Source organism: Cynocephalus volans, chromosome 12, assembly GCF_027409185.1.
Source record: "Cynocephalus volans isolate mCynVol1 chromosome 12, mCynVol1.pri, whole genome shotgun sequence".
NCBI classification, from domain to species: Eukaryota; Metazoa; Chordata; class Mammalia; order Dermoptera; family Cynocephalidae; genus Cynocephalus; species Cynocephalus volans.
Window position 1 is genome coordinate 104214942 of NC_084471.1, and position 26894 is coordinate 104241835.

General features: G+C 33.8%; 1 protein-coding gene across 1 annotated transcript; it reads right to left on the reverse strand.

The window, feature by feature from the left end:
- Window positions 1-3862: 3862 nt before the first annotated feature.
- LOC134391551 (NKG2-C type II integral membrane protein-like) lies at window positions 3863-26513 on the reverse strand. The gene is made up of 6 exons (XM_063115532.1): window positions 26327-26513; window positions 7445-7540; window positions 6902-6955; window positions 6210-6382; window positions 4432-4532; window positions 3863-4111 (listed from the first exon to the last, which is right to left on the reverse strand). Exons 1-6 carry the CDS (start codon window positions 26511-26513, stop codon window positions 4000-4002), a joined length of 723 nt encoding a protein of 240 aa, XP_062971602.1. The 3' UTR covers window positions 3863-3999.
- Window positions 26514-26894: the final 381 nt, after the last annotated feature.

The following is a 26894-nucleotide window of genomic DNA, read 5'->3' on the forward strand; positions in this document are numbered from 1 at the left end:
TCGGTTTTTCTATATATAGGATCACGTCATCTGCAAACAGGGACAGTTTGACTTGTCCTTTCCGTTCTGGATGACATTTATTTCTTTCTCGCCTGATTTCTCTGGCCGGTACTTCCAATCCTATGTTAAATAGGGGTGATGAGAGTGGGCACCCTTGTCTTGTTTCTGTTCTTAAGGGAAAAGCTGAAAATTTTTCCCCAATCTGGATGATATTGGTGATTGGTAGTTGTTACACCAAGTGGGCTTCAGACACCTACAGAATATTTCATTGAACAACTACAGCATACACATTCTTCTCATCAGCATATGGAACATTCTCCAGGATAGACCACGTCTTAGGTCACAAATAAGGTGTTAGCAAATTTTTAAAAAATCAAAATCATTTCAAGTATCTTTTCAGATCACAATGGATTAAAACTGGAAATCAATAACAAGTGAAACTCTGGAAACTGTATAAATACAAGGAAACTAAACAACAGGCCCCTGAATAACCTATGGGTCTGAGAAGAAATTAAACAGGAAGTCAAAAATTTCTTGATATTAATGAAAAGAAAGATACATCATACCGAAACCTGTGGGATACTACAAACACAGTACAAAGAGGGAAATTTATTGCAATTAATGCTTACATCAAAAGAATAGAAAAACTTCAAATAAACAACCTAATGCTACACCTTAAAGAACTAGAAAAACAAAAATGATCCAATCCTAAAAGTAGCAGACAGAAAGAAATAATTAACTTAGAGAAGAACTAAATGAAATAGAGAACCCAAAAATGATACAAAAGATCAATGAAACAAAAATTTGGTTTTTTGAGAAGATGGACAAAACAGACAAACCATTAGCTAGGTTAACAAAAAAAAGAAGAGAGAAGACCCAATAACAAAAATGGGAAATGAAAAGGGAGCTGTTACAAATGATACCACAGAAATGCAAAGAATCATGAGATATTATTATGAACAAATGTATGCCAACAAATATGAAAACCTGGAGGAAATGGATAAATTTCTGGATACATGCAGAAGACTGAGACTGAACCAAGAAGAAATCGAAAGCCTGAACAAACCAATAACAAGCAATGAGGTTGACGCAGCAATCAGCAATATTCCAACAAAGAAAAGCCCAGGACCATATGGCTTTACTGCTGAATTCTATCAAACATTTAAGGAGGAATTAATACCACTTCTCTTCAAACTATTCCAAAAAATTGAAACAGGAGCCATTCTCCCAAACTCATGGTATGAGGCTAGCATCACCCTGATACCAAAACAAGAAAAACATACAACAAAAAAAGAATATTACAGACCAATCTTGGAAGAACATGGATGCAAAATCCTCAACAAAATATTAGCAATCAGAATACAGCCATACGTTAAAAAAAATTATACACCTTGATCAAGTGGGATTCATTCCAGGGATGCAAGGATGGTTCAACATATGCAAGTCAATAAATGTGATATATGAAATATTTAAAGTAGCCAAAGTTATAGAAACAGAAAATAGAATGGTGATTGATGGTGGAAGGTGGTGGAGGATGTTGTTTAATGTGTATAGAGTTTCAGGTTTGCCAGATGAACAAATTCTAGAGATCTGTTGTACTATTACAACCCTGTACTGTATTGCTGTGTAATGCTACTATAGTTAATGCTACTAAACTGTTCACTTAAAAATGGTTAAGATGTTTGATATGGTTAGGATGTAATGGTTAAGATGTAATATACTGTATGAGTCCAACTATGACAGCTGGGAAAAAGAAGTTTAATAGTCTACCATAGTGCTAGGCATGTGTAATTAACAGTAATCCATTGCATGTTCTCAAATGGCTAAGAGAGGAATTCGAATGCTTTCATCACAAAGAAAGGATTAGTTTTTGTGATAATGGGGATGCTAATTAGCCTGATTTGATATTCACACATTGTATACTTGTATTGAAATATAACTCTGTACCCCATAAATATGCACAATTAATACACAGCAATTTAAAAATAAATAAACTAAAAAAAACATTAAAAACAGAGTAGCTGAAATTAACTGAAATTAAATGCAAGTGAATTAGAAGGAAAAAAACAATAAATAGTACAAAATTATGACAAAGAACAAAATTACAGTAGAGAGGATCAATAAGGCCAAATGCATTTTCATTAAAAAGACATTTAAATTGATAAAAGACTATTGAAGAAAGAATCTGTAAAGGCACAAATATTTTATTTATCAATTAAACAAGGGAACACCATTATGGTTTTTACAGATACTGAACAGAAAATAAAGCCATATTATGAACACATTTTAATGCCATAAGAAAAAAAAAATTCCTAGAAACACAATTTACCAAAATGCAGTACAACAAACAGAAATCTAAGAAAATCTTACATGTATTAAAGAAATTAAGTTGGTGATATAAACCTTCCTACCAAAATATCGTACAGAGTCTATGGCCTGTACACTAGTGAATAACCTTTAAAACAGTACTCTCACACATACTTTCAGGTTATCTGTAAAAAAAGAAATGCTTCCCAATGTAGCCTCGATAGCAACCTGTCAATTTCACATAGCTATAAATGAAAACACAGCTGAATCTCCTTGTGAACGTATCTTACTCTGAGTATATTATACGCACTGATTTTCTTGGAAGGGTAAAACAGAATGACCAATTTCATTTTACATTTGAAAGAAATAATGTTTGCATACTTTATAAACATTATACAGAGAAGAAATATTATTCCAAATGATAGAAAAATAATAAAAATGTAATATTGATAAAATCTACTAGAAAGATAGAATATTATACAACTCCTTCAATATCAGAAGTATGGTTTTTTAAAAACCTTTGTAAATATGGATGAAATATCAAAATCTTTTCCCCTAAATTAGGAAATCATAAGTATGACACATGTAGAACCTTTACTATACCTTTTATTCAACATTGGAAATAAAACCCTCCCTAGTACAAATGTCACCATTGCCCCTGCCTTTCCTAAACTCTAGTAAGCACAATTCTACTCTGTACTCCTAAAATTTCAAATTATTATTTTTATTATTCTTATTTTTAGCTCCCACATATGACTGAGAGCATGTAGTATTCATCTTTCAGAGAATGACTTATTACACTTAACATAGTATATCCAGACTCGTCAATGTTGTTGTAAATGACAGGGTTTCATTCTTTTTCATGTCTCAGTAGTATTCCATTGTGTATATGTACCACATTTTCTTTCTCCATTCATCTGTCAATAGACATCTAAATTGATTCCATATCTTGGCTATTGTGCATAGTGCTGAAATAAACTTGAGGTATCTCATCACTATGCTAATACTCTGCAAGACATCAACAGCAAAAAGTACAAACATGATAGAGAGAAATTAAAGAAAACCTAATTCATTGAAGGACATATCATAATATTGATTAGAAAACCAATACTATACAGATGTCTAATCTTTAAAAAGTACTTTAAAGATTAAATGTAGTCCCAAACATAATTCCAGGAGACTTTTTCTTAACACTTTAATTGAAGTGTAATGCACATAGCATAAAATTCATTCATTTAAGGTATAAAAATCAGTAATGTTTAGTGTATTTGCAGAGTTACAACTTTCACCACAATCAAAATGTAGTAAGTTTTCATCAACCCAAAAAAGAAACACTGTAGAAATTAGCAGTCACTTCCTATTCCAACCTCCCCTCAGCCCTTCGTAAACACTGATCCACATTCTGTCTCTGTGGGTTTGTCCATTCTTCATATTTCGTATAAACAGACTCACACAAAATGTGAACTTTTAGAAAGATGGATGCCACAAACATAATGCTGAGCAAAAAGAGCCCGACAAAATGTAATGATATCTGTCCTTTGTGGTACGTGTTTTATACTTCAATGATTGGTTTTGGAAATGTTTTTGTTATTAGAATAACACAAATTATTTTAAGACATCCAATTATAATATGGTTTCCATTTCATTCAATATAAAATTACCTAACAGACTCCAGACTCAGGTGGTTCAATTCTAAAGCTTATGCTTACAATAATACATTTGTGAAGATCCACAACTGTCTGATTTTAGATATCCTGAGAGTAGCACAACACAATTATGTTTATGATTGCCTGATTCTGTTAACCTGCAATGGAGAAAAATGCATAATTCTATTATATATCATGGGGACAATACATGAAACAATAGCACTTTCCATGTACTGTAATAAAAGCATGTTGTGAAAATAGATAACATTTTTCATATAATATTGGTAAGAGTGGATTATTATAAAAACTGAGTAGTCTATTCTTTAATATTTATATCAACATTTTACTAATTTTCATCATCTTTCTTTAGGTCTGTAATTCATTAATATTAAATAATATTAAATTTATTAATATTATTATTCTTAATTTCTCTTTTTCATATATTTTCTCTTATATAGCATTATTCAAAAAAACTTACTTTAGTTTGAAAGTTGAGCCATTTATTGACACCCATGGACGATCACTGCTGTTACGAAAGACTCCAACCCATGATACAAATGATAGGGACATCAGAACTTTCTACCAGAAAATAAAGAAGTTTCATCTAAAGAGTCATTATGGAAGCTTTTAATAATTTTTTTTAAATGCATGTAGTGTACTGTTTCATAGGATCTTTAATTTTAAAAACAAAATGAACATGTGCAAAAATATAATAAAGTATAATAAAGTCGAAAACAATCTTTCATATTGCCAAAAGCTTCACAAATGTTTGTAATTTTGATTTTAAATGAACTTATATTTATACCCATGTACTTAGTTTATACTTAGTAGTTTCATTATTCTTCTTATATTAATAAGAAAAAACGTGATTCATATAACTTAATAGCTACCCATTTTGGGGGAAAAAAACATAGCATGGATTAAAATGTTTCTGGATATTATGCATTCATTTTCAAGATACTGCGACTAAATACATGTGGTACTTTTCTATTGTGTTACTCAGACATTGGGGTTGAGACAGAAATTAACTGGTTTCCACTAAGGAATTAAACGAAATAGAAGACAAAATTTGGTTTTTAACTAGATAAGCCCCCACTTTTATCTGTATCTGTGTTGGTGAAATGCCAGTGGTCTAGACAAAGTGGCATAGACTCATTTCTCTCTGCTACTTCCTACTAAACACAACTGTGAACTCTTGAGCCAATGAAGTACAAAAGCGAAAGAGAGCTCTGAAAGGTAGAAAGAGAAAGGTAAAATGATTTGTGAACACAAGATCAGGGATCAACAGAGTGGTAGGGAATCTTAAGTCCCACATGCGACAGAAGAAAGTGACCAAGGTATGCTGTGACCCAGCACCCAACCTATCAAGGAGAGGTGGCTCAGATAAGCTCAGTCCTACCCTGTATTGAAAGAGCCCTGCCAGCAACAGGCCAGGCTGGTGCCACTGGCAAGAGGGGTCTATCAGGAGGTCTGCTAAAAATCAGCAGCCAGAGGAAGTGCTTCTTCCTTACCAACAGACAGCAGTGTGGGAGTGGGGGAGCAGCAAAGGGAGCCCGGGGACTACAAGTGATGACCCAGGAAGCCTCTTTACGCTGAGACATGACACACCTTTTCTATCAAGAAACAATGGATAGACTGGATTTTAATATGTCATATTCACATAATATAGTTGTAAAAATGAATAGATTACAGCTAACTGCAGTAGTATAGATGGATTGAACAAATATATGGAAGTGAAAGGAGACACATAAGATACCTACTGAATGAGTCCATTGATATCAATTCAAAAACAGGCAAAGCTTATTTGTAACATCAAAATTGATGGTAGTGGTTTAGATAGAAGACAGGGAAGTGATGGGAGCACACACAGGGACAGGGCTGCAGGAGCTGGAAACTTCTATTTTGTGATCTGACTTGTAATTACATGGGTCAGTTCACTTTGGAATCAATCTGCACCATCATGAGATGTTTAATTTTCTTTCTGTATTGTAAAAGCAAAAGCAATTTTTTTATTTTAGAAGAAAAGCATTTTCATAAGCATGATTTTCCATGAAAAGCAAGAAGAACTGAAATGATCAAATGTGCATTTAGAGCATGCAAAAATAAATAAAATAGAGTAAATTCAAACAATAGAATAGTGTACAGATTTGAAAAAAAATAAATTAAAAATATACACAGGAATATGGATGAATTTTATGAATATAATGTGGACTGAAGTCAATTTTAATAAAATGCTTAAAACATCTAAAATCTTACCATTTCTTCTTCATCATCAATGTAAAGAAGACTAGAATTCTTAGAAGCACAGGCAATCAAACTCTCATTCCAAGTCTTTCTTTCCATACTGATGAAATAACAACTGCTGGAATATGTGAACCACTCCTTTTCACAGTGACCACAATGATACACTGAAGAAAGATTATGAATTTCTATCCAGAAAAAATGTGAATATTTTGATATTAAAATTAACTTACCTATTTGCATAGAAATGAACATATGTATATATACATAGCATATCTATATACCCTAATAAAAAAAGTACATATTTTAAAAAGCATACTCATCCAACAATGACAGAACAAGGTCATCCCCTAATTTATGTGACTATATAAAGCAAACAAACAAAAATCCACCCAACACATGTCTTGAAAGTCACTGAATAAAAATTCTTTTTAAGATTAGTAAAATAATTGATCTTCTCTCATATTATAGCAGTAGGGAATTTGAGAAAATTGGGGGAAAAAAAGCATATAGTGATTTTAAATGAAAATTTCTACTTATTGTTGGAGTAAAGGGATTGCTCTACTACAATCTGTACTTATGAGAATTTAATGCTCAATTTTGTAGTTTAATTTCCCCAAAAAACCCGTATTATCATTTTGCATGCCTTAAGGTAGAGACAATGTATAAACTGTACAAATATCAAAACTTTGAAAATCATTATGTACCTTTCTGGCTTCTTGTTTTCAGAGAAGAATTATTCTGTTCCAGTATCACGGTCACTAGAAAAATTAAAATAATTCTTATAAAAATTAATATCCAAATAAATCATAATAATTTTAGAGTCTTAGTTTGAAATTTTGTGAATTATTTAGATTTGGGACGATTTGGAATGCACTGGACTTTTCCTACAAAAATTAAAGAAATGATGTGACTTTGGAAAAAAAACTCTAAAAGCCTAAAGCATCAAACTCTACCATCTCTTGCAGTATTTGATTTAAACACTTTCAAGAACTGATTTGTATTTTTAAATATTTTTCAGTCCCCTAAAGTATATTTGAGTTATGAAATCAGAATATATATCTATATTCAATTAAAACAAATGCTCTCTACAATCATTTTGCTTTGAAAAATTCAGAATAATCATTTCACATTGGGTTCAAAGACATACATTAAAATCAGAATTCTATTCCCTAATATTATGAAATGTTGAGGCACTTTCAATCATTAAAGTGAAAAGTTCCTTTATAATCTTCCAAAAATATACTTACAGTAAATAAGAACCATCAATTTTAACACAGTGATTAAGACAAGAGAAATGTATCCCAAGATCTCAGCAGTGAGCTTCCCTGGAGGTGACAGTGAATCTGTAGATGAAAAATGGAAACACTGACAATGGAGAGATGGACACAGTTATTTATCAAGTTTACACACAAGAGAACCCAGAAGTACAGAGAACTATGAAGATCAACCTAGACCCCAATCCCACATCTAGCACTGTAATATTTTTCTCAGAATATACCATTGCATTTTCAGTACGTAAAATCCTCTATGAGTCGTTTTTCAAGGACTACAAATTTTTGCAATGCCTGAATAAAATTAGTCTTCAGAGTTGACACTAGAATACCATATCCCAACTTCAACCTCTCATACTCACAAATGAGGAATATTTCCTCTCCTTTCCCCGCACCTCTGCCCTCCAGCTGCACATCCTGAGAAGCATTTTGAAGGTTTAATTCCCCATGGGTTATTTCCTGTTCAGTGACTGAAATGGAGCATTTAGTGTCCTCATGGTTTTTTTTCTGTTTCTTTGGGATTTTGGCCAGATTCTGTTCTGGGTAGGTTACTCTTTGTTTATTCATCTCTGCAGTGGAGTCATATCAGGGACTGTGCTCTGTGGTAACTGTACATAGGACGTTGACAAGTTGTGTGTACAATAACAACGTCACTGGTATAGTCAAACTAGGTGTGCTGAGGAGCTGAGAGACAAAATCTGTTTTGCAGTTAAACGATTTAAATGTCTGGTACTAACTTTAGTAGAGTTTTAAAGAAAGGTCTCATGATTCAATAGGTAATTTTAAAAAGATATTCTGCATTTTACATAATATATTGGTTAAACTATGAAAACCATTAAATTAGTGAGGAATAAGGAATTCATGAATGAGAATATCCTCATTAGTTTAAAGTCAGATTCCACAGACATACTGTAACACAATTAGAATAGCTGTATTAAAAATTAAAATGCCATTAAGAAAAAAAGTTAATGCACTAATTTTATGAACATTTTAAAATTCATAAATGATTAAAGATTGAGTGCTATGAAATGGAGGAGTAGTAATGATAGTTTATATAGCAATTTATTCCACTACAATACTTTTAATTAGCGACTTTCATTTATTTATTAAAAGAGCATGAAATGTTATGACTCTTTTATTGTGAATGAGAGGAATTTTGAGAAAGCATTAAAAATTTAAAGAAATATTTTATGTCTTGGAAAATGTTACAATATACTTATGCATGAGCTAAACAATACTAAAATATATTTTTAAATATACACTTTATTTAGAAATTGGCAAATGATTTAATGGCTAAAATATGAAATCGTAGAATGATAAATACAAGTTTAGAACATCTATAAAAGAACACGTTTGATTCAAACTTCCAGAAAGATCCTATTGTTGTCAAAGTCAGTGAGGGTCTCTTTATTTGCATAAGTAATTATAAAATTCAGATAATGTAATGTAAGAATTCAGTCAATGAGCTGAGCAATAAGTGAGATACAAAATTCACTCTGGCTTTGATACTTACAATGTGTGACCTTTAAAAAGTTACTTAGTGTTTAGTTACCTAGTTTACTAATCTAGAATGGGAATCATAATTTGTAAAACATAATACATGTGAAACACTTAACATTCAACCTGGCATTCATTAACCTTCAATAAATATTCCTTATTTTAATTATTTTGAAGACAATTGCCATGTTGTTACTTATGATTCATATTAGTTAGACCATGTAAAATACCTCAGCAGATAGGAATCTCTTATATAAGTGTGGTATGTCATTTTTTCAATGTTTTCTTCAGTTTCTTTAAGTCTTTCAGTTGTTTATAGTTAAGTTTAGGTGAACATTTTATGGATGCTAAGGTATCATTATTTTTGTTGGAAGTAAAAACTGCTTTACTTAATCTAAGTGTATGAAAAATTGTTTGACATTCATAATTTGAGGTGTTCATTTAAAAAATCTATTTGTAAAGGCTGAGCTAAATATTAAATATTATTATACCTGTCCTGATTTTAAAAATCCAAAATTAATTGTTCATTGTCCTGATGGTTATGGGTTTCACTTTAAATTATATTAATTAGCAAACCTAGTATCATGTGTGTGTATGCATTCAACTAATTCTCCACAGGAAATAAACTGAGTATTTTAAAAAATCCTCCAACGTATTTCATATTTCAGGCTTGTTTTTCACCCTGGATAATTCACGTAAATACACCAATGTTCCACCTTGATTTTACTCTATAGTAATCGCACCTCATTTGCATCACATCTAGAAGTTGCAATCTCCCACTAAATTAGGGGGCTAGTAGAGACAGAAAAGCAGTGAAACATACCTTCCGTCACCAGTAAGTCCTGTGTCCACCACTGTGGAAGGCCACATCATGCTCGTAAAAAAAAAAAAAAAAAAATTATCTGTGATCTTCACAGACTGCCCTGTGAGGGTTCAGAGTGAGGCAAGTGTGGAACGATAGATTTCTCAGCGTCATGTCACTTAAGGTTTGAGCAGGAAATTCTCACACAGGCTAATCTGAAGACAGTTCATTCTCATCACACATTTTCTGAATATAGGAGACTTTGGGCACCTCATGTGTTGTTTAATTTGTTCCTTTTCAAGTGTCTCTGAGAAATTATTTTCAAATTCTAAATGATATGGGAGGACAGAAGCTTGACTACCCATTCAGTTAACTTGTTTTTGACTCAATCGCAAACACTAAAACCTTAAACCTTGTTAAAAGGATCTTAGATGTTTAAGACAAGATCGCTAAATTTTGACATGACACACTTCTTCTTATATCCTTGTTATATTATCATTAAATGATTAAAAATTATAAAACCATAGTCATATTGTTAATAGGCATTTAAGTATATTTGTCAATAACTGTTCTGAGGAGTAACTACATTTTCAACTTTGTTGTAACTGGCCTCAGTTCCCAAACTTATCTTCTTTATTTCTCTGCCTTTGTTTTTAAAATTCATGTATTCAATTTTATTCTTTGTAAAAAGTTAATCAGACTCCCCTGATTAAAGAAAGTCTCTTAGAATGATAAAATAATAAACAATATTAAATTATATCACCATGCCTGAGATCGAAATATTAAACATCTACTCATTATGTTTTTTATTGATTCATTCTCCAATCATGACTAATTGTCTATATGTACATAGGAATATTTGTTGTAAATCGTAAAAGCCCAAGTCAAACTACGTAGGAAGAAAAAAAATAATTAAAAAAAATGTCGCCTAACTAAAAAAGTGGAGGGGGCAGAAAAAGTAGACTTTTAAAACACATGATACATGAATATTAGAGAAGAACTTCAAATCTAAATTATCTAGTCTATATCAAATGGAAATTTTTTCATCATTCTTCATCTAGTATCAAGAAAAGGAGGAATGTTCGTTATTTGTAATTCCAAAGGATATTCGCTTCCATAAAACCATCTGGGGACTGAGTAAATCCCAAATCTTTATCTCTCTAATATCTAGAAAAATGCAACTTAAATTCATAGTTATGGTCATGGAATCTAGACTATCATTTGAGCCTTCCATAACAATGGCTAGAGTTGGTTTACTATATATGCATTTCTGTTAATTATATTTCAATATATTTTCATAAACTAAATTAATAATCATATATATGCTAGTGTATATGTATATATTTCTATTTATTACAAATAAATGCATTTATATTTATGCATTTATCACATTTTCATAAACAAAATTAATAAACTCTTTTTAGTCATATTTTAGAATTAAAACAATGAAATCATTCATTAGAGATGCCAAATAATATCACATTCACTACTGTTCTCTTTTTAAATTTGAGATAATTATGTCTACTATACACACAGATATCCACTTTGTGTTTTCAATTAAATGTTATATAACGTGTCCTTTATTGCATGCAATAATATTTATCTTTACTCTTTAAGCATTTAAGAGTAATAAAATCTGTGCTCAGACAAAGACAAAAATATATAATAGCACAACAAAAATTACTCAAAATAACCAGAGTAGTTAGAATATATTCTACATGATAAACGTTAAGTGTGTATATATATGTGTGTGTGTATGTGTATATATATACACATAAAGAATCTAAACACGTATTACGGTGACTATTTTCAATAATGTCAATATGTAGTATCCTAAGAGAGACAGGTAAATTGGGAGTCAATAACAATTAAAAGTATCCTTTTAATATGATGGCAAAATACATTATCAAGGAGTTTTAAAAAATGGACTCAATTACTAATTCACTGTAACTGAAGGATCTTCTAAGATGAAGCATTTCCTCCCAATAAAAACTTGAACATGCAGAATGGAGACTTGATGAAAAAAATGTGGGTATATTTAAATGGATATTGAATGGATAAAACATTAAGAACCAACTTTTAAATTGTAAAATATATGTTTGTATTAGAATTCAGGGAGCAAATACAGCATAAGCAATAATGAAAGGGAGGGTTATTTTAGTCAATTTGTGCTGCTATTTCAAAATACCACAGACTAGGCAGTTTATAAACAATAGAAGTTTATTTCTCACAGATCTGGAGGTGGAGAAGTCCAGCAGGTCTGGTGTCTGGTGAAGCTGTTCTCTGCTTCCAAGATGATGCCTTGTATCTGGGTCTCCACACAGTAGAAGGCAGAAGGACAGAAGGACAAACACTGGTTCCCTACAGCCCTTTCATAAGGCACTAATCCACTTATGAGTGCAGAGCTCTCACGGCTTAGTCACCTCCTGAAAGACCCCACCTCTTCATACCACCACACTGTGGATTAAGTTTCCACTTAAATTTTGGTGAGGACACTAACTTTCAAGCCATAGCAAGGGTACTGAGAACAGTTCACTGTGTAAGAAGTGGTAAAAGAACTAATTTGTTAGTATTTTAATGAGTAAAGAATATATGGTGTTAAATGCAGAGCATTAATAAAAGTATATTAACAGAACATTAATTAACAAGTTTGTATAGTGGAAAGTGAACAATAAAAATATTGTGAAAAGATTTTTAAAAAGCAAGTAGAGTTCAAAAACTTAGTAGTCAATCCAGATTAAATAAAAATTATATTATAATATATAATTGTATTATATTTAAACATTTACATAAAAAGAAAATGAATAATTATATATTAAAATTTGATAATTATATGAAATATAAATAGAACAATTTTAATTAAATACAAATAGTGATTATATTAGAAAAATAACTGCTGTCTAAATGAGACACTCCTTTAATATAAACATAAGCTAGCAGGTTACCTCACTTGGTTAGAGAATGTTGTTGATAACACCAGGGTTTGATCCTTCTACTGATCAGTAAAATAAATTAGCAAGCATAAAGAAAGGTGAAAACCAGGAGATGAAAAAATATAGCATGTAACACAAACCAGTAGAAAACTGCTATGGTTATATTAGTGTCATAAGATAAGGCAAGAACCGCAACTGCAAATAAAGAAACATGTTTTATAATCATAGATTCATTGTCCAAAACATTTGCAATAATTTTTAATAATTTATATGTACCTAATAATACAAATTTAACGTAGAATTTAAAGAAATGAGCGAGTAAACTATCATAAATGATGATTTGAACACTTTTCTCTCACTGCTAATATCACAAGTAGATACTCAATAGACTGTAGAAAGATTTAAACTGTAAGAGTACCCAAACACAAATGCATAAGCACACATACTCACACATAAGCTTTATACTAACACAGAATATTTATATATTAAAAGTCACATGAAAATTTTACAAAGGTACACTATATTTTCATATTCCCAAGGTTACTAAAATAGAAAGTACAGAACTGTGCAGTAAATGCAATAACCACTAGCCAAGTATGGCTGGTTAACACTCAAAATATAGCAATTTAATTTTAATATTAATTAATTAAAAATAAATAATATTTCAAATCAATTTCTCAGTCACTAGCCACATTTAACCAAAAATAAAACAATCCCAGCCTAGTAGAAAATTTTATAACTATAGTTTAACTAAAATAAAAGTGAGAAGTGGTGGACTAATGGGTACAAACTATGCTATCTACCCTAAGTGAATCATTGTTCAGTGATGTATTGAACTGACATACTGTATCTCACAAATGAGTACAAGTATATGTTAAAATATTTTGAATAAACATTTTAAATAAAAAGTAAAAGAAAAAAGTCTGTAACCAAATTTTGAAAATTGTATATGATTTTTGATTGAGTGATGTAGAGTGATGTATTTCTAAATAATTTATGAGCCAAAAATATTATTACAAGAATATTCACAATTATTAGGTGTATGACAAGGAAAATAAAGTAAAAGTCTGTCACATAAACATATGATTGCTTAGACACATAAAAAATGCACAACATCACAAAGCATCAGGGAAATGCAAATCAAAACTGCATTGAGAGATCATCTCACACCAGTTCCACTGGCTGTTACCAAAAAGACAGAAAATAACAAATGCTGGAAAGGATGCAGAGAAAAGGGAATTCTTTTGCACTGTTGTTGGGACTGTAAAATAGTGCAGCCATTATGGAAAACAGTATGGAGATTCCTCAAATAAATACAGATAGAACTGACATATGACCCAGCAACCCCACTGCTGGGTATATATCCAACGGAATAAAAATCGTCATATTGAAGGGATACCTGCACTCCCATGTTTATTGTAGCTCTATTTACAACAGCCAAGAGTTGGAACCAACCTAAATACTCAATGGGATACTACCCTGCTATAAAAAAGAATAAAATTTCTCCCATTCACTGCAACATGGGAGAACTTAGAGTAAACTAGGAGACATAAGCCAGGCTCAGGAAGAGAAATACCATGTTCTCACTCATAAGTGGGAACTAAAAAAAGAAAAACAGAACAAAACATAAATTAAAAAAAACAAAGAGAAAGATATAACAATCAATAATTTGCTTAATTTTCAAAAACAGGGAACAGAATTGAGGCCCCCTCAAAGGTGAGAAAGGTGGGGGAGGGTAGTAAGAAATTGGTAAAGGGCCACAAAAAATGATTACATCGTGTAATGTTGAATCTACTAATTATCCAGATTTGAGCATCACATATTGTACACTCTTATTGATATTCATTGCTGCACCCCACAGATACATACAATCAATTATTTGTCAAGAAAAAATATATAAACATAAAGAAAATGCTTAAATGCATATATTACTTAAAGTGAAAGCAAAAATTTAATTATTTAACAGTGCATCAAAAGAAATTAAGAACCAAAAAGCTGAAATTGAACACAAGTAAAGTAGAAAGAAAAAAAATATATATAATACAAAATCATGATAAAGAATGAAATTACAATAGAGAGGATCAATAAGGCCAAAGGTATTTTCATTGAAAAGGCTTAATACAATTGATAAGAGATTACTGAAGGAAGAATCTGAGAAGGCAGAAATATTTTATTTGTGGATTCAACATGGATACACCATAATGTTTTTCACAGATGTTAAGCACATATAACTTATAACATACTGTACTATGAATACATTTTAATATCCATATGAAATAGAATATTCTTAGAAAATGCAAAGTACCAAAATTCAGTACAACAAACAAACTTGAGCAAACCCTACATGTATTAAAGAAATCGAATGTGTTATATAAACCTTCCTAATATTCTAAAATATTCTGTGAACTCAGATGGCATCACTAGTGAATAATATTTAGAAATAAGAAAATTGTGGGAAGATGGCAGACTAGAGAAACCTAGGATGTGATTTTCCCACAGAAAAAGACCAGAACAGGCACTTTCCTGCCAGCACTGCACTTTCCTGCCAGCACTGCACTTTCCTGCCAGCACTGCACTTGCAGTGACATCATCAGGAACTGGAACCATCACCCACCTTCCTTCTGTGAGTTTCGCCCCATCCCATGCTGCTGTTGCCTGCAGTATGGCTGCAGCTGCTGCTGTTGCTGGAAACTACCCAAACCAGCACTACAGCAATGACCAGGCTAGATGTGCACAGGATCCCTGCCCACACTGCTAGGCCAGTCAGCCCTACCATGTGTGGGTCCTCTGCCACAGCCACCTGCAGTGCAGCATACTTTGCTAGCAGCTGTCTACACCACTGCACCAGCCAGACCAACAACTCACAGGACCCCTGCCAAGCAGCTTCAACAGCCAGCTCAGCCTCTTGCGGATCCCCTGCTGTAGTTGCGCACAGTGCGGCTGCTGCTGCCCTAGCCATCCATCAGTAAGACCAGCTGGTCTGAGGGAGTGAGCAAGGAAGTGGCAGACCCCAGCTCTGCTGATTCCAATATGAACTAACGCTGCAGCTGCAAAGCCACAGAGGAAGTGATGGAGAGAGCACTGCCCCTGCAGTGAATTGACCCTGCAGCCACCAGGGCCACTGCAGACAAGAGTGGCACAGTTGCAGCCATTGCTGCTGCTATTGTCAACATAAGGTAACTCCGCTGCCACCTAGGACAACACCAAGGACACCACAGAGGAGAGTGAGGTAGTTCCAACCACCGGTGGCACTGCTGCCCTCCTGAGGTAACATCCCTACTGCTGTGGACACCACAGAGGTGTCAGAGGCTATTTCAGCTAAAAGTACCATAGCCACCCCACAAGGTAGCCCTGCTTCCTTTGCTTTCACTGAGGACATCATAGATGGGAGGGAGAGAGGTGTAGCCTCTGGCACCACTGCTGCCCACACCAGGTAACTCTGCAATCACGGCAGACACAACAAACTCAAGGGAGGCAGTTGCAGCTGCCAGTGCTGCTGCCACCCTCACAAGGTAACCCCACTACTGCTGTGGACAGTGTAGATGCCAGGGAAGCAGTTACAGCCACTGGTGCAGCTTCCACCTCTGTGAATTAACCCAGATGTTGCTGCAGCCACTGTGGCTGCACCGGCAACTGTGGAGATCACTACAGCCAAGCAGGCAGCTAGTGCAAACATCACTGCTCCAGTCACTGCCACCACCAGCACTATCAGATAGCCACAATCATTGTGCAAGTAGCCTGCCACTGCTGGAGCCACTTCTGTCACTCAGGCAACCCGCCAAAGCCACTGCCACATGAGGGTGACCTGCTACCACAGGTGAAGCCATAGCAGCCACTGCAGCTGTGCAGACAGACAACCAATCACTCACTCATCTGAATTGACACAAAGAAGGCCACCAGCAGAGTCCAGGGAAAGAGTAATAGAAAAAGGACAGCTCTTCCAGATAACTAAACATCAATGTAAAGATAAGAAAAATATGAAAATACAAGAAAATATGAGTCCACCAAAAGAATATCATGACCCTCAAGAGCCAGACCCCACAGAAGAGGAAACACTTGAAATGACTGAGAAGGAATTCTGTGTAAAAATCTTTAGGAAACTAAATGAGATACAAGAAGATACAGTTAGATGACACAATGAACTGAGCAAAACTATCCTGGATATGAAGGAGGAAATCTACAAAGAGATCAATACTTTAAAAAAGAATGTAACAGAACTCATGGAACTGACGAGTCATTCAACAAAGTAGACAACACAACTGAAAGCATAAGCAACAGGATAGAGCAAGTGGAAGAAAGAATTTCTGATCTTGAAGACAATCTCTTCAAAATGACTCAGGCCAATTAAAAAAAAGAATTTAAAAAATGAAGATAATCTAAGACAGAGAGTAGACAACCTTAAGCATGCAAACATCCAAATCATGGTTATTCCTGAAGGGGAGGACAAAGGAAAAGTCATTGAGACCATATTCAATGAAATAATATCAGAAAAATTTCCCAGGTATAAGGACAGACATGGACCTTCAGATTTGAGAAACTCAACAATCCCCAAGCAGCTTCAATCCAAGAAGGTCTTCTCTGAGACACATTGTAGTCAAACTATTCAAAGTCAAAGACAAAGAGAGAATCCTTAAAACAGCCAAAGAAAAGTGTTAAGTCACATATAAAGGAGTCCTCATCAGACTAACAGCAGACTTCTCAATAGAAATTCTACAAGCCAGAAAAGAATGGGATGATATATTCAAAATACTGAAAGAAAAAAACTGCCAGCCAAGAATACTATATCCCAGAAAGCTATCATTCAGAAATGAAGGAGAAACAGTGCATTTCCCAGACAAACAAAAACTGTTCACCACCACATGAAAAGCCCTACAAGAAATTCTCAAGGGAGTCTTGCATCTTGAATACAAGAAACAATAATCACTTCCATGAATACATTAGAAAGAATAAAACCCACAAATAGCACAAAAATGCAAATGAGAAACAGAAATAAACAGTATCTTACCACTTCAAAAAAACAAAAATACCAAACAAAAACAACAAAATGGGAAGAAAGAAACATGAGACATTCAAAACATCCAAATGAAGATCAATAAAATGACAGAAGCAGCAGAACACTTTTCAGTCACAACCCTAAATGTAAATGGATTAAATTCCCCACTCAAAAGACACAGACTGGCTAATTGGATTAAAAAGATAGACTCTACTATATGCTGCTTACAAGAGACATACCTCACCTGTAAAGAAACACACAGACTAAGAGTGAAGGGATGGAAAAAGTTTTACCATGCCAATAGAAATAAAAAATGAGCAAGAGTAGTTATTCTTATATCAGATAAAATACACTTTGAGCCAAAAAATATAAAAAAAGACAAAGAAGGCCACTATACAATGATAAAGGTATCTGTCCAGCAAGAAGACATTACAATCATCAATATATATGCAACCAACATTGGAGCACCCAGACATATAAAACAAACACTATTAGACTTAAGGAAAGAGATAGACCCCAATACTATAACAGTAGGGGGCCTAAACACCCCTCTCTCAAAATTGGACAGGTCATCTAGGCAACAAGTCAATAGAGAAACACAGGATTTAAACCATGCTTTAGACCTATTAGATTTGGTGGACATATACATAACTTTTGATCCAACAACTACAGAATACACATACTTCTCGCCATTTCATGGAACATTTTCCAGGATAGTCCACATACTAGGTTACAAATCAAACCTCAACAACTATTAAAAAGTTGAGATAATTTCATGTATCTTTTTAGACCACAATAGATTAATACTAGGTATCAGCAACAAGTGAAACTCTGGAAATGATACAAATATGAGGAAATTAAACAACATGCTTCTGAATGACATATGGGTGCAAGAACAAATTAAATAAGAAATCAAAAAGTTTCTTGAAACTAATGAAAATAATGAAACATCATACAAAACATATGGGATACTGCAAAAGTAGTTCTAAGAGGGAAGTTTATTGCTTTAAATGTTTAAATCAAAAGAACAGAAAGTTTTCAAATTAACAATTTAACATTACAAATAAGAAAATTAGAAAAACAAGAACAATCAAATCCAAATCTAGTAGACAGAGGAAATAATTAAGATCAGAGCAGAACTAAATTAAATAGAAACCTGAAAAGCCACACAAAAGATCAAAGAAAAAGTTGGTTTTTCAAGAAGATAAATAAAATAGACAAGCCATTAGCTAGATTAACAAAAAAAAAAAAAAAAAAAGGAAGAGAGAAGACACAAATAACAAAAATCAGAAATGACAACCAATACCACATATATGAAAATCTGGAAGATATGGATAAGTTTGTAGATGCATACAAACTACCAAGACTGAACCAAGAAGAGATAGAAAACCTGAACAGATCAATAACAAGCAACACATTTGAAGCAGTAATTAACAATATTCCAACAACAACAACAAAAAAGTCCTGGTCTGGATGGTTTTACAGCTGAATTCTATCAAACTTTTAAAGAGTAGTTAATGCCAATTCTCCTTAAAATATTCTAAACAATTGAAACAGAACATACTCTTCCAAACTAATTCTATGAGGCCAATATAACTCTGATAACAAAACCAGACAAAGATACAACACAAAAAAGAAAGTTACAGGCCAATATCCTTGATAAACCTAGATGCAAAAATCCTCAACAAAATATTATCAATCAGAATACAGGAACATATTTAAAAAATTATGCACTATGATCAAGTGGGATTCATCCCAGGGGTGCAAGGATGATTCAACATATGAAAGTCAATAAATGTGATACATCACATCAACAAACTCAAGAACAAAGACCATATGATTATCTCAATAGACGCTGAAAAAGCATTTTACAAAATTCAGCATCCCTTCATGATAAAGACTCTCAACAAAGTAGGTATAGAAGGAAACACAACACAATAGAAACCTCAACACAATAGAAGCCATCTAAGACAAGCCCACTGCCAGTACCACCTGAATGGGAAAAACTGAGGGCATTTCCCTTTAAGAACAGGAACAAGACAAGGAAACCCATTCTCACTATTTCTATTTAACATAGTACTTGAGGTACTAGCCAGAGCAATCAGGCAAGAGAAAGAAATAAAGGAAATCCAGATTGGAAAGGATGAAGTCGAACTTTCCCTATTTGCAGATGACATGACACTATATATAGAAAAACCTGAAGACTCTATCAAAAAACTCCTAGAGCTGATTAATAACTTCAGTAACACTGCAGGATACAAAATAAATGCCCCCAAATTAGTTGCATTTACATACTCAAATAATTAACTAACAGAAAGAGAAATAAAGAAAGTAAACCTATTTACAATTGTCACCAAAAAAAAAAAAAAAAATAGAATACTTAGGGATCATTTTAACCAAGGTGGTGAAAGACCTCTATCATGAGAATTACAAACCACTTCTGAAAGAAATTGAAGATGCAAAAAGATGGAAAGATATTCCATGCTCTTGGATTGGAAGAATTAACATTGTGATAATGTCTATAGTACCCAAAGCAATCTACACATTCAATGAAATCCCCATCAAAATACCAACGACATTCTTCACAGAAATGGAAAAAAACAATCTTACCACTCACATGGAACAACAAAAGACTTGAAACTGTTACATTACCAAGGGAAAATACAGATGAAACACTTCAGCAACTAGGTCTGGGCACAGACTTTATGAACATGACCCTGAAAGTACAAGCAGCAAAAGAAAATATAAACAAATGGGACTATATCAAAATAAAAAGCTTCTACACAGCAAAGTAAACAATCAGAGTGAAACAACAACCTATAAAGTGGGAGAAAATTTTTGCTACCTATGCATCCAACAAGGGATTGATTAATATCCATAATGTACAAGGAACTCAAGCAATTACACTGTAAAAAACAAAACAAAACAAAACAAAAAAACAACAAATTACCCAAAGGAGCTGATTAGACATTTTTCAAAGGAAGACATACAAATGGCCAACAGATACATGAAAAAATGCTCAACATCACTAGTCATCAGGGAAATGCAAATTAATACTATATTGAGATACCACCTCACCTCATGTAGACTGGCTATAATAAAAAGACGGTGAATAACAAAAGCTGGAGAGGGTGTGGAGAGAAGGGAACACTCCTACACTGTTGGTGGGACTGTAATTTAGTACAGCCACTATGGAAAACAGTATGGAGGTTTCTCAAACATCTACAGATAGATCTTCCATGTGATTCAGCAATCCCACTCTGGGTATATATCCAGAGGAATAGAAATCATCATGTTGAAGGGATACTTGAACTCCCATGTTCATCGCAGCTCTGTTCACAATAGCCAATACATGGAACCAACCTAAATGTCCATTTATGGATGATTGGATAAGGAAAATGTGGTATATATACACCATGGAATAATACTCTTCCATAAAAAAGAATGAAACACTCCCATTTGCAACAACATGGATGAGCCTAGAGAAACTTGTGTTGAGTGAAATAAGCAAAGCTGAGAGGGATAAATACCACGTGTACTCACTCATATGTGGGAGCTAAGAAGAGAAAGAAGGCCGAAAAGAAAGACCACAGTAGTGCATTGGACTTGCAGAGGGAGAGAACATTCCTTGGGCTACAAAGTTGAGTCGGGGGGAAACGAAGGAAGAAGGAGGTTGGGGATAATTGGGTGGGGGATATGGGGTACAAATGCAATTTGTGGTAATGGGTATGCTGCCAGTATGAATCTGGCCCTCACATCATGGGCACAAGGGGTAACAATCAGCTTTGTATCTCATAAATATTCACAACCGGTAAAAAAAAATAATTAATTAATTAATTTTAAAATGGGCAAAGGAAAAAAAAGCAGGAATATATGAATGTGAAATACCTACATTTCTGTATGATTTCAATAACAAAAAATACAAAATAGAAAAAATCAAAATATATTTGCAAAAATCTGATACATTGAAGGACATAGCTTGATAATGATTAGAAAAGTCAATATTATAAAGAAGACTAATCTTTAACAATTACTTTAACGATTAAATGCATTCCCAAACATAATCCCAGGACAGATTTTCTTTTAACACATAATTTATTGAGGTGTAATGTACATAGTATAAATTTTATTCTTGTAAAGTATATGTCACTGATTTTTAGCATATTCACAGTTACAATCATTACCACAATCAAAAGTTAATACGTTTACATTACCACAAAACGATACACCGTAGCAATTAGCAGTCACTTCCTTTTCCAACCTCCCCTCTGCCCCTTGGGAGCACTAACCCACTATCTGTCTCTATGGCCTTGCTAATTCTTCATATGTCCTATAAACAGACTTGCACAACTTGAGAACTTCTAGAAAGGTTGAATGCCACAAATATAATGTTGAACAAAAAGGGCCAAACACAACAGGAATGATATGAGTACTTTGTGGTATGTGTATTATACTTCTGTAACTGCTCCTGAAAATATCTTTGTTATTTGAACAAATAACTCTATTTTAAGACAGGCAATTACAATATGAATTCCATTTCATTCAACATAAAATTACCTGACAAACCTCAAACTCAGGTGGTTCAATTCTAAGGCTTATGCTTACAATAATGCATTTGTGAAGATCCACAACTGTCTGATTTAAGATATCCTGAGTGTAGCATAACACATTTATGTTCATGATCTCCTGATTCCGTTACTCTGTAATAGAGAAAAACGTAAAATTCTGTTATATATCCTGGGGACAATAAAAGAAACAATAGCATCTTCCAGGTGCTGTAGTAAAAGCATGTTGTGAAAATAGAAATGTTTTTCATATAACATTGGCATGAATGTATTACTATAAAAACCTAGTTCTTTCTTTAATATTTATATCAACATTTTACTAATTTTCATCATTTTTCTTTAGTTCTATAATTCAGTATAAATTTAGTAATATTATTCTTATGAATTTCTCTTTTTTATACATTTTTTTTCCATATAGCATCATTCAACAAAACTTACTTTAGTTTGAAGATCGATCCATTTATTGACTTCCACGGATGATCAGTGCTGTTACGAAAGACTCCAACCTATGATACAAATGATAGGAGCATCAGAACTTTCTACCAGCAAAAAAGAAGTTGCATTTAAATAATAATTATGAAATCTTTTAATAATTTAAAGAAACGCAGGTAGTGTAGTGTTTCATAGGATCTTTAAAAAACCAAAATGAATATATTCAACATTACAATAAAGTTGAAAATCACTTTTCATACTGCCAAAACCTTCACAAATGTTTGTAATTTTAATTTTAAATGAACTATTGTTTATACCTTATGATTTATACTTATATGTACTTAGTTGTTTCAGCCTTCTCATATTAATAAGGAAAATTGTGATTGATGTAACTTATAGTTACAATGTTGACAAAATAAACATAGTATAGATTTGAATAAGTTTCTAGATATTGCGCATTCATTTCTCCTGATATTGTGACTAAATTCATAGATACTGGGGTTTAGAAAGAAATTCATGTGCTGCCACTGAGGAAATAAATAACAGAGAAAACAAAATTTGTCTTTCTGGGCACAATATCATCTTTTAACTAGATAAGCCCCCACTTTTATCTGTGTCTGTATTAGTGAAATACCAATGGTCCAGAAAAAGTGGCATAGACTCGTTCCTCTCTGCGACTTCTTACTAAATACAACTGCAAACTCTGGAACTAAAGAAAGACAAAAGCAAAAGAGAACTCTGAAAGTAGAAGGAGAAAGGGAAAATGGTTTGTGGCCCAGCGGCAGGGATCAACAGAGTGGCAGGGCATCTTAAGTCCCCCAGACAACAGAAAAAAGTGACCTAGACATGCTGTTGCCCAGCACCCAACCTAGCAAGGAGAGGTGGCTCAGGTAAGTTCAGTCCTGCTCTTATTGAAAGGGAGCCCTGCTAGCAAAACCAGATAAGGCTTATCCCACCACCAAGAGGGGTCTATCAGGAGACCTGCTGAAAATCAGCAGCCAGAGGAAGGGCTTCCTCCATAACTAGACACACCAGAGTGGGGTGTGGATATGGGGGCCAGCAAAGGGAACCCCACAATTGCAAGTGTTCCGCCCAGGAAGCCTCTTTGTGCTCATGTGTGAGACTCCCTTGTTGATGTAGAAACACTGGATAGAATGGATTTTAATTGTTATATTCACATAATATAGCAGTGAAAATCAACAAACTACAGGTAACTGCAGTAATATGGATGGATTGCACAAATATATGGGAGTAAAAGGAGACAGACGAAAAATGCATGCTGTATGAGTCCACTGATATCAATTCAAAAACAGGCAAAGCTTATTTGTAATATCAAAAGTGAAGATAGTGGTTTAGGGAGGAGGGAGGGAAAGTGATGAGAGCACACACAGGGCCAGGGCTGCTGGGGCTGGAAACTTCTGTTTTGTGATCTGACTTGCAATTACATGGGTCAGTTCACTTTGTGATCAATCTGCACAAGTATGAGATGTTTAGTTTTCTTTACATATGGTAAAATTAAACAGCAAAGTTTTATTTTGAAGAAAAGCATTTGTGGAAGCATGATTTTCCATGAAAAGCAAGAACTGGAAATAATCAAATGTGCATTAGAAGTATACAAAAATAAATAAAATATTGGAGGGTCAAACAATGGAATACTGAACAAATTCGAAAATAAACTAATATATGGGAATATGGATGACTTTTACAAATATATTGTGGACTGCAGTTGCTTTTAATAAAATGCTAAAAACTTTTAAAATCTTACCATTTCTTCTTCATCATCTATATAAAGGAGAGCAGAGTTCTTAGAAGCACAGGCCATCAAACTTTCATTCCAAGTTTTTCTTTCCATACTAATGGAATAACAATTGTTGGAATACGTGAACCACTCCTTTGGACAACAACCACCATAACGTACTGAGGAAAGACTATGAATTACTTTCCAGAAACAAGATAAATTTTTAAAAAATGAAAATATATTTATATATTTGCATAGGTATAAAAATATGTGTACATAGCATATCTATGTACACTCACTGACTTGTACATAGGAAACAAAACATAATTGCTCATACAAACAACATAGAAAAGTGTCAGCCTGTCACCCCCTAATTTATATGCCAGCATATGACAAAGGAACAAACAAGTCCATCCTACACATTTGCCTGAAAGTCACTGAACAAAACCCTTATTTTAGAATAGAAAATTATTTATCTCATCACATTATAGCAATAGAAAATTTGAGCGAATTGGTAAAAAGACTTTAAAGTAATTTTAAATGAGTACTCATAAACGTTTATTGCTCATTTTTCTAGTTTATTTTTCCCCAAATAAATATCTATTGCCCATTTTTCTAATTTATTTTTCCCCAAATAATTTATAATTTTTGCATGTCTTAAGTTAGAGACAAAATATAAACTGCACTAATTCAAGAACTTTTAAAATCATTCTGTACCTTTATGGGTTCTTGTTAGGGAAGAATTGTCCTGCTCCTGTATTACAGTAGCTAGAAAAATTAAAGTAATTCTTACAAAAATAATATCTAAACAAATCATAGTAATTTTAGTTACACAGTTTGAAGTTAATATATTGTTTAAAATTAGGATAATGTGAAATAAAACTTATTTTACCAGGATAAAAGTAATAAAGTAATGAAAGTTTTTGGGGAAAATTACTTAAGGAGCCTAAAGGACCAAAGTTCACCACCTTTTATATCAGTATTTGATATAACTACTTTCAAAAATTAATTTGTTTATCTCACTAAGATTTTTCAGGATCCTAAAGCATATCTTTGAATGATGAAATAAGATCATATACATACAATTAAAAACAAATGCTCTCTACAATATTTCTGTTACTTATACTGTTGACAAATTCAGAATAGCCATTCCCAGTCAGTCCAAATGTATACATTGAAATGAAAACTCTGTTTCCTGATATTATGAGATGTTTAAAAGCACTTCCAGGGGCTGAGCTCTGGCGCACTCAGGAGAGTGCTGCGCTGGGAGCGCAGCGACGCTCCCAACACGGGTTCGGATCCTATATAGGACTGGCCGGTGCACGGTAACGAAAAAGACAACAACAACAACAACAACAAAAAAGCACTTCCAATCATTAAAGTGACAAGTTCCCCTATAATCTTTCAAACATATACCTACAGGGAGTAACAACTGTCATTGTTATCACCACGGTGGCCATTAAAACAAGGCACATGGTTCCCAGGATCCTAGCAATGAGAGGAAGTGATGGTAAATCTGCAGGGAGAGAGGCAGGAACACTGAGAAAGGAGCTGGAGACGGCTGTTCAAAAGGTTTGCATTCAAGAGAGCCCTGATGCGCAGAGAATAATGAACATAAACCTGGACCCCAAATCCACAGCTACCATTGTGATCTGTCTCTAGAATACGCCGTTGTATTTTTAGTAAATATAGTGCTCCATGAGATCTGGGTCGAGGATACACATTTCAACAGTTTATGAGTAAAATTAGACTTCCTATTTCACGTTAGAATAACATCTCGACTTAGAGCTCCTGTCCTCACACATGAAAAATCCGGAAACTTATTCCCTGTTCTCTCCCCACACCATCGCATCCCAGCTGCACACCCTAGAACAGCTCAAAAGTATCACATGCTTTACCTTTGCAGGGAGAGCGCTGGTCATTTCCTTGAAGATCCTGAGAAGCGTTTGGAAGGTTTAATTCCACATAGATTATTTCCTGTTCAGTGACCGAAATGGAGCTTTTTGTGCTCTTAGGTGTCCTTTGCTGCTTCTTTGGGTCCTTGGCCAGACTCAGTTCTGAGTAGGCTACTCGTTCGTCATTCATCTCTGCAGGCGAGTGATCTCACGAGCTGTCCTCTTACAATTGTCCTCAAGAAGTTAATGAACGGTGTGCACAGGACACGACCCCGAGTGCAGTCAAAATGGGCGGGGTGACGAGTGAGTGTCGTGCTCGTTTGCAGCTGGAGAACCTTAGAGAGTCTGGGACCTTAGAGATGCGAACCAGGGTCGCACAGTCAAGTAAGTGAGTTTAAAAGATATTCTTCTTCTGACAGTATTTTATTCATGGGACGATGAAAAGCAATAAATTAGTGTGAAGAATAAAGATGTTCATAAAAAAGAATATCTTTGATAATGTCAGTTTCCACAGAAATATTTCAACACCATGAGAATACCTGCACTAAAAATTGAAATGCTATATTACAAA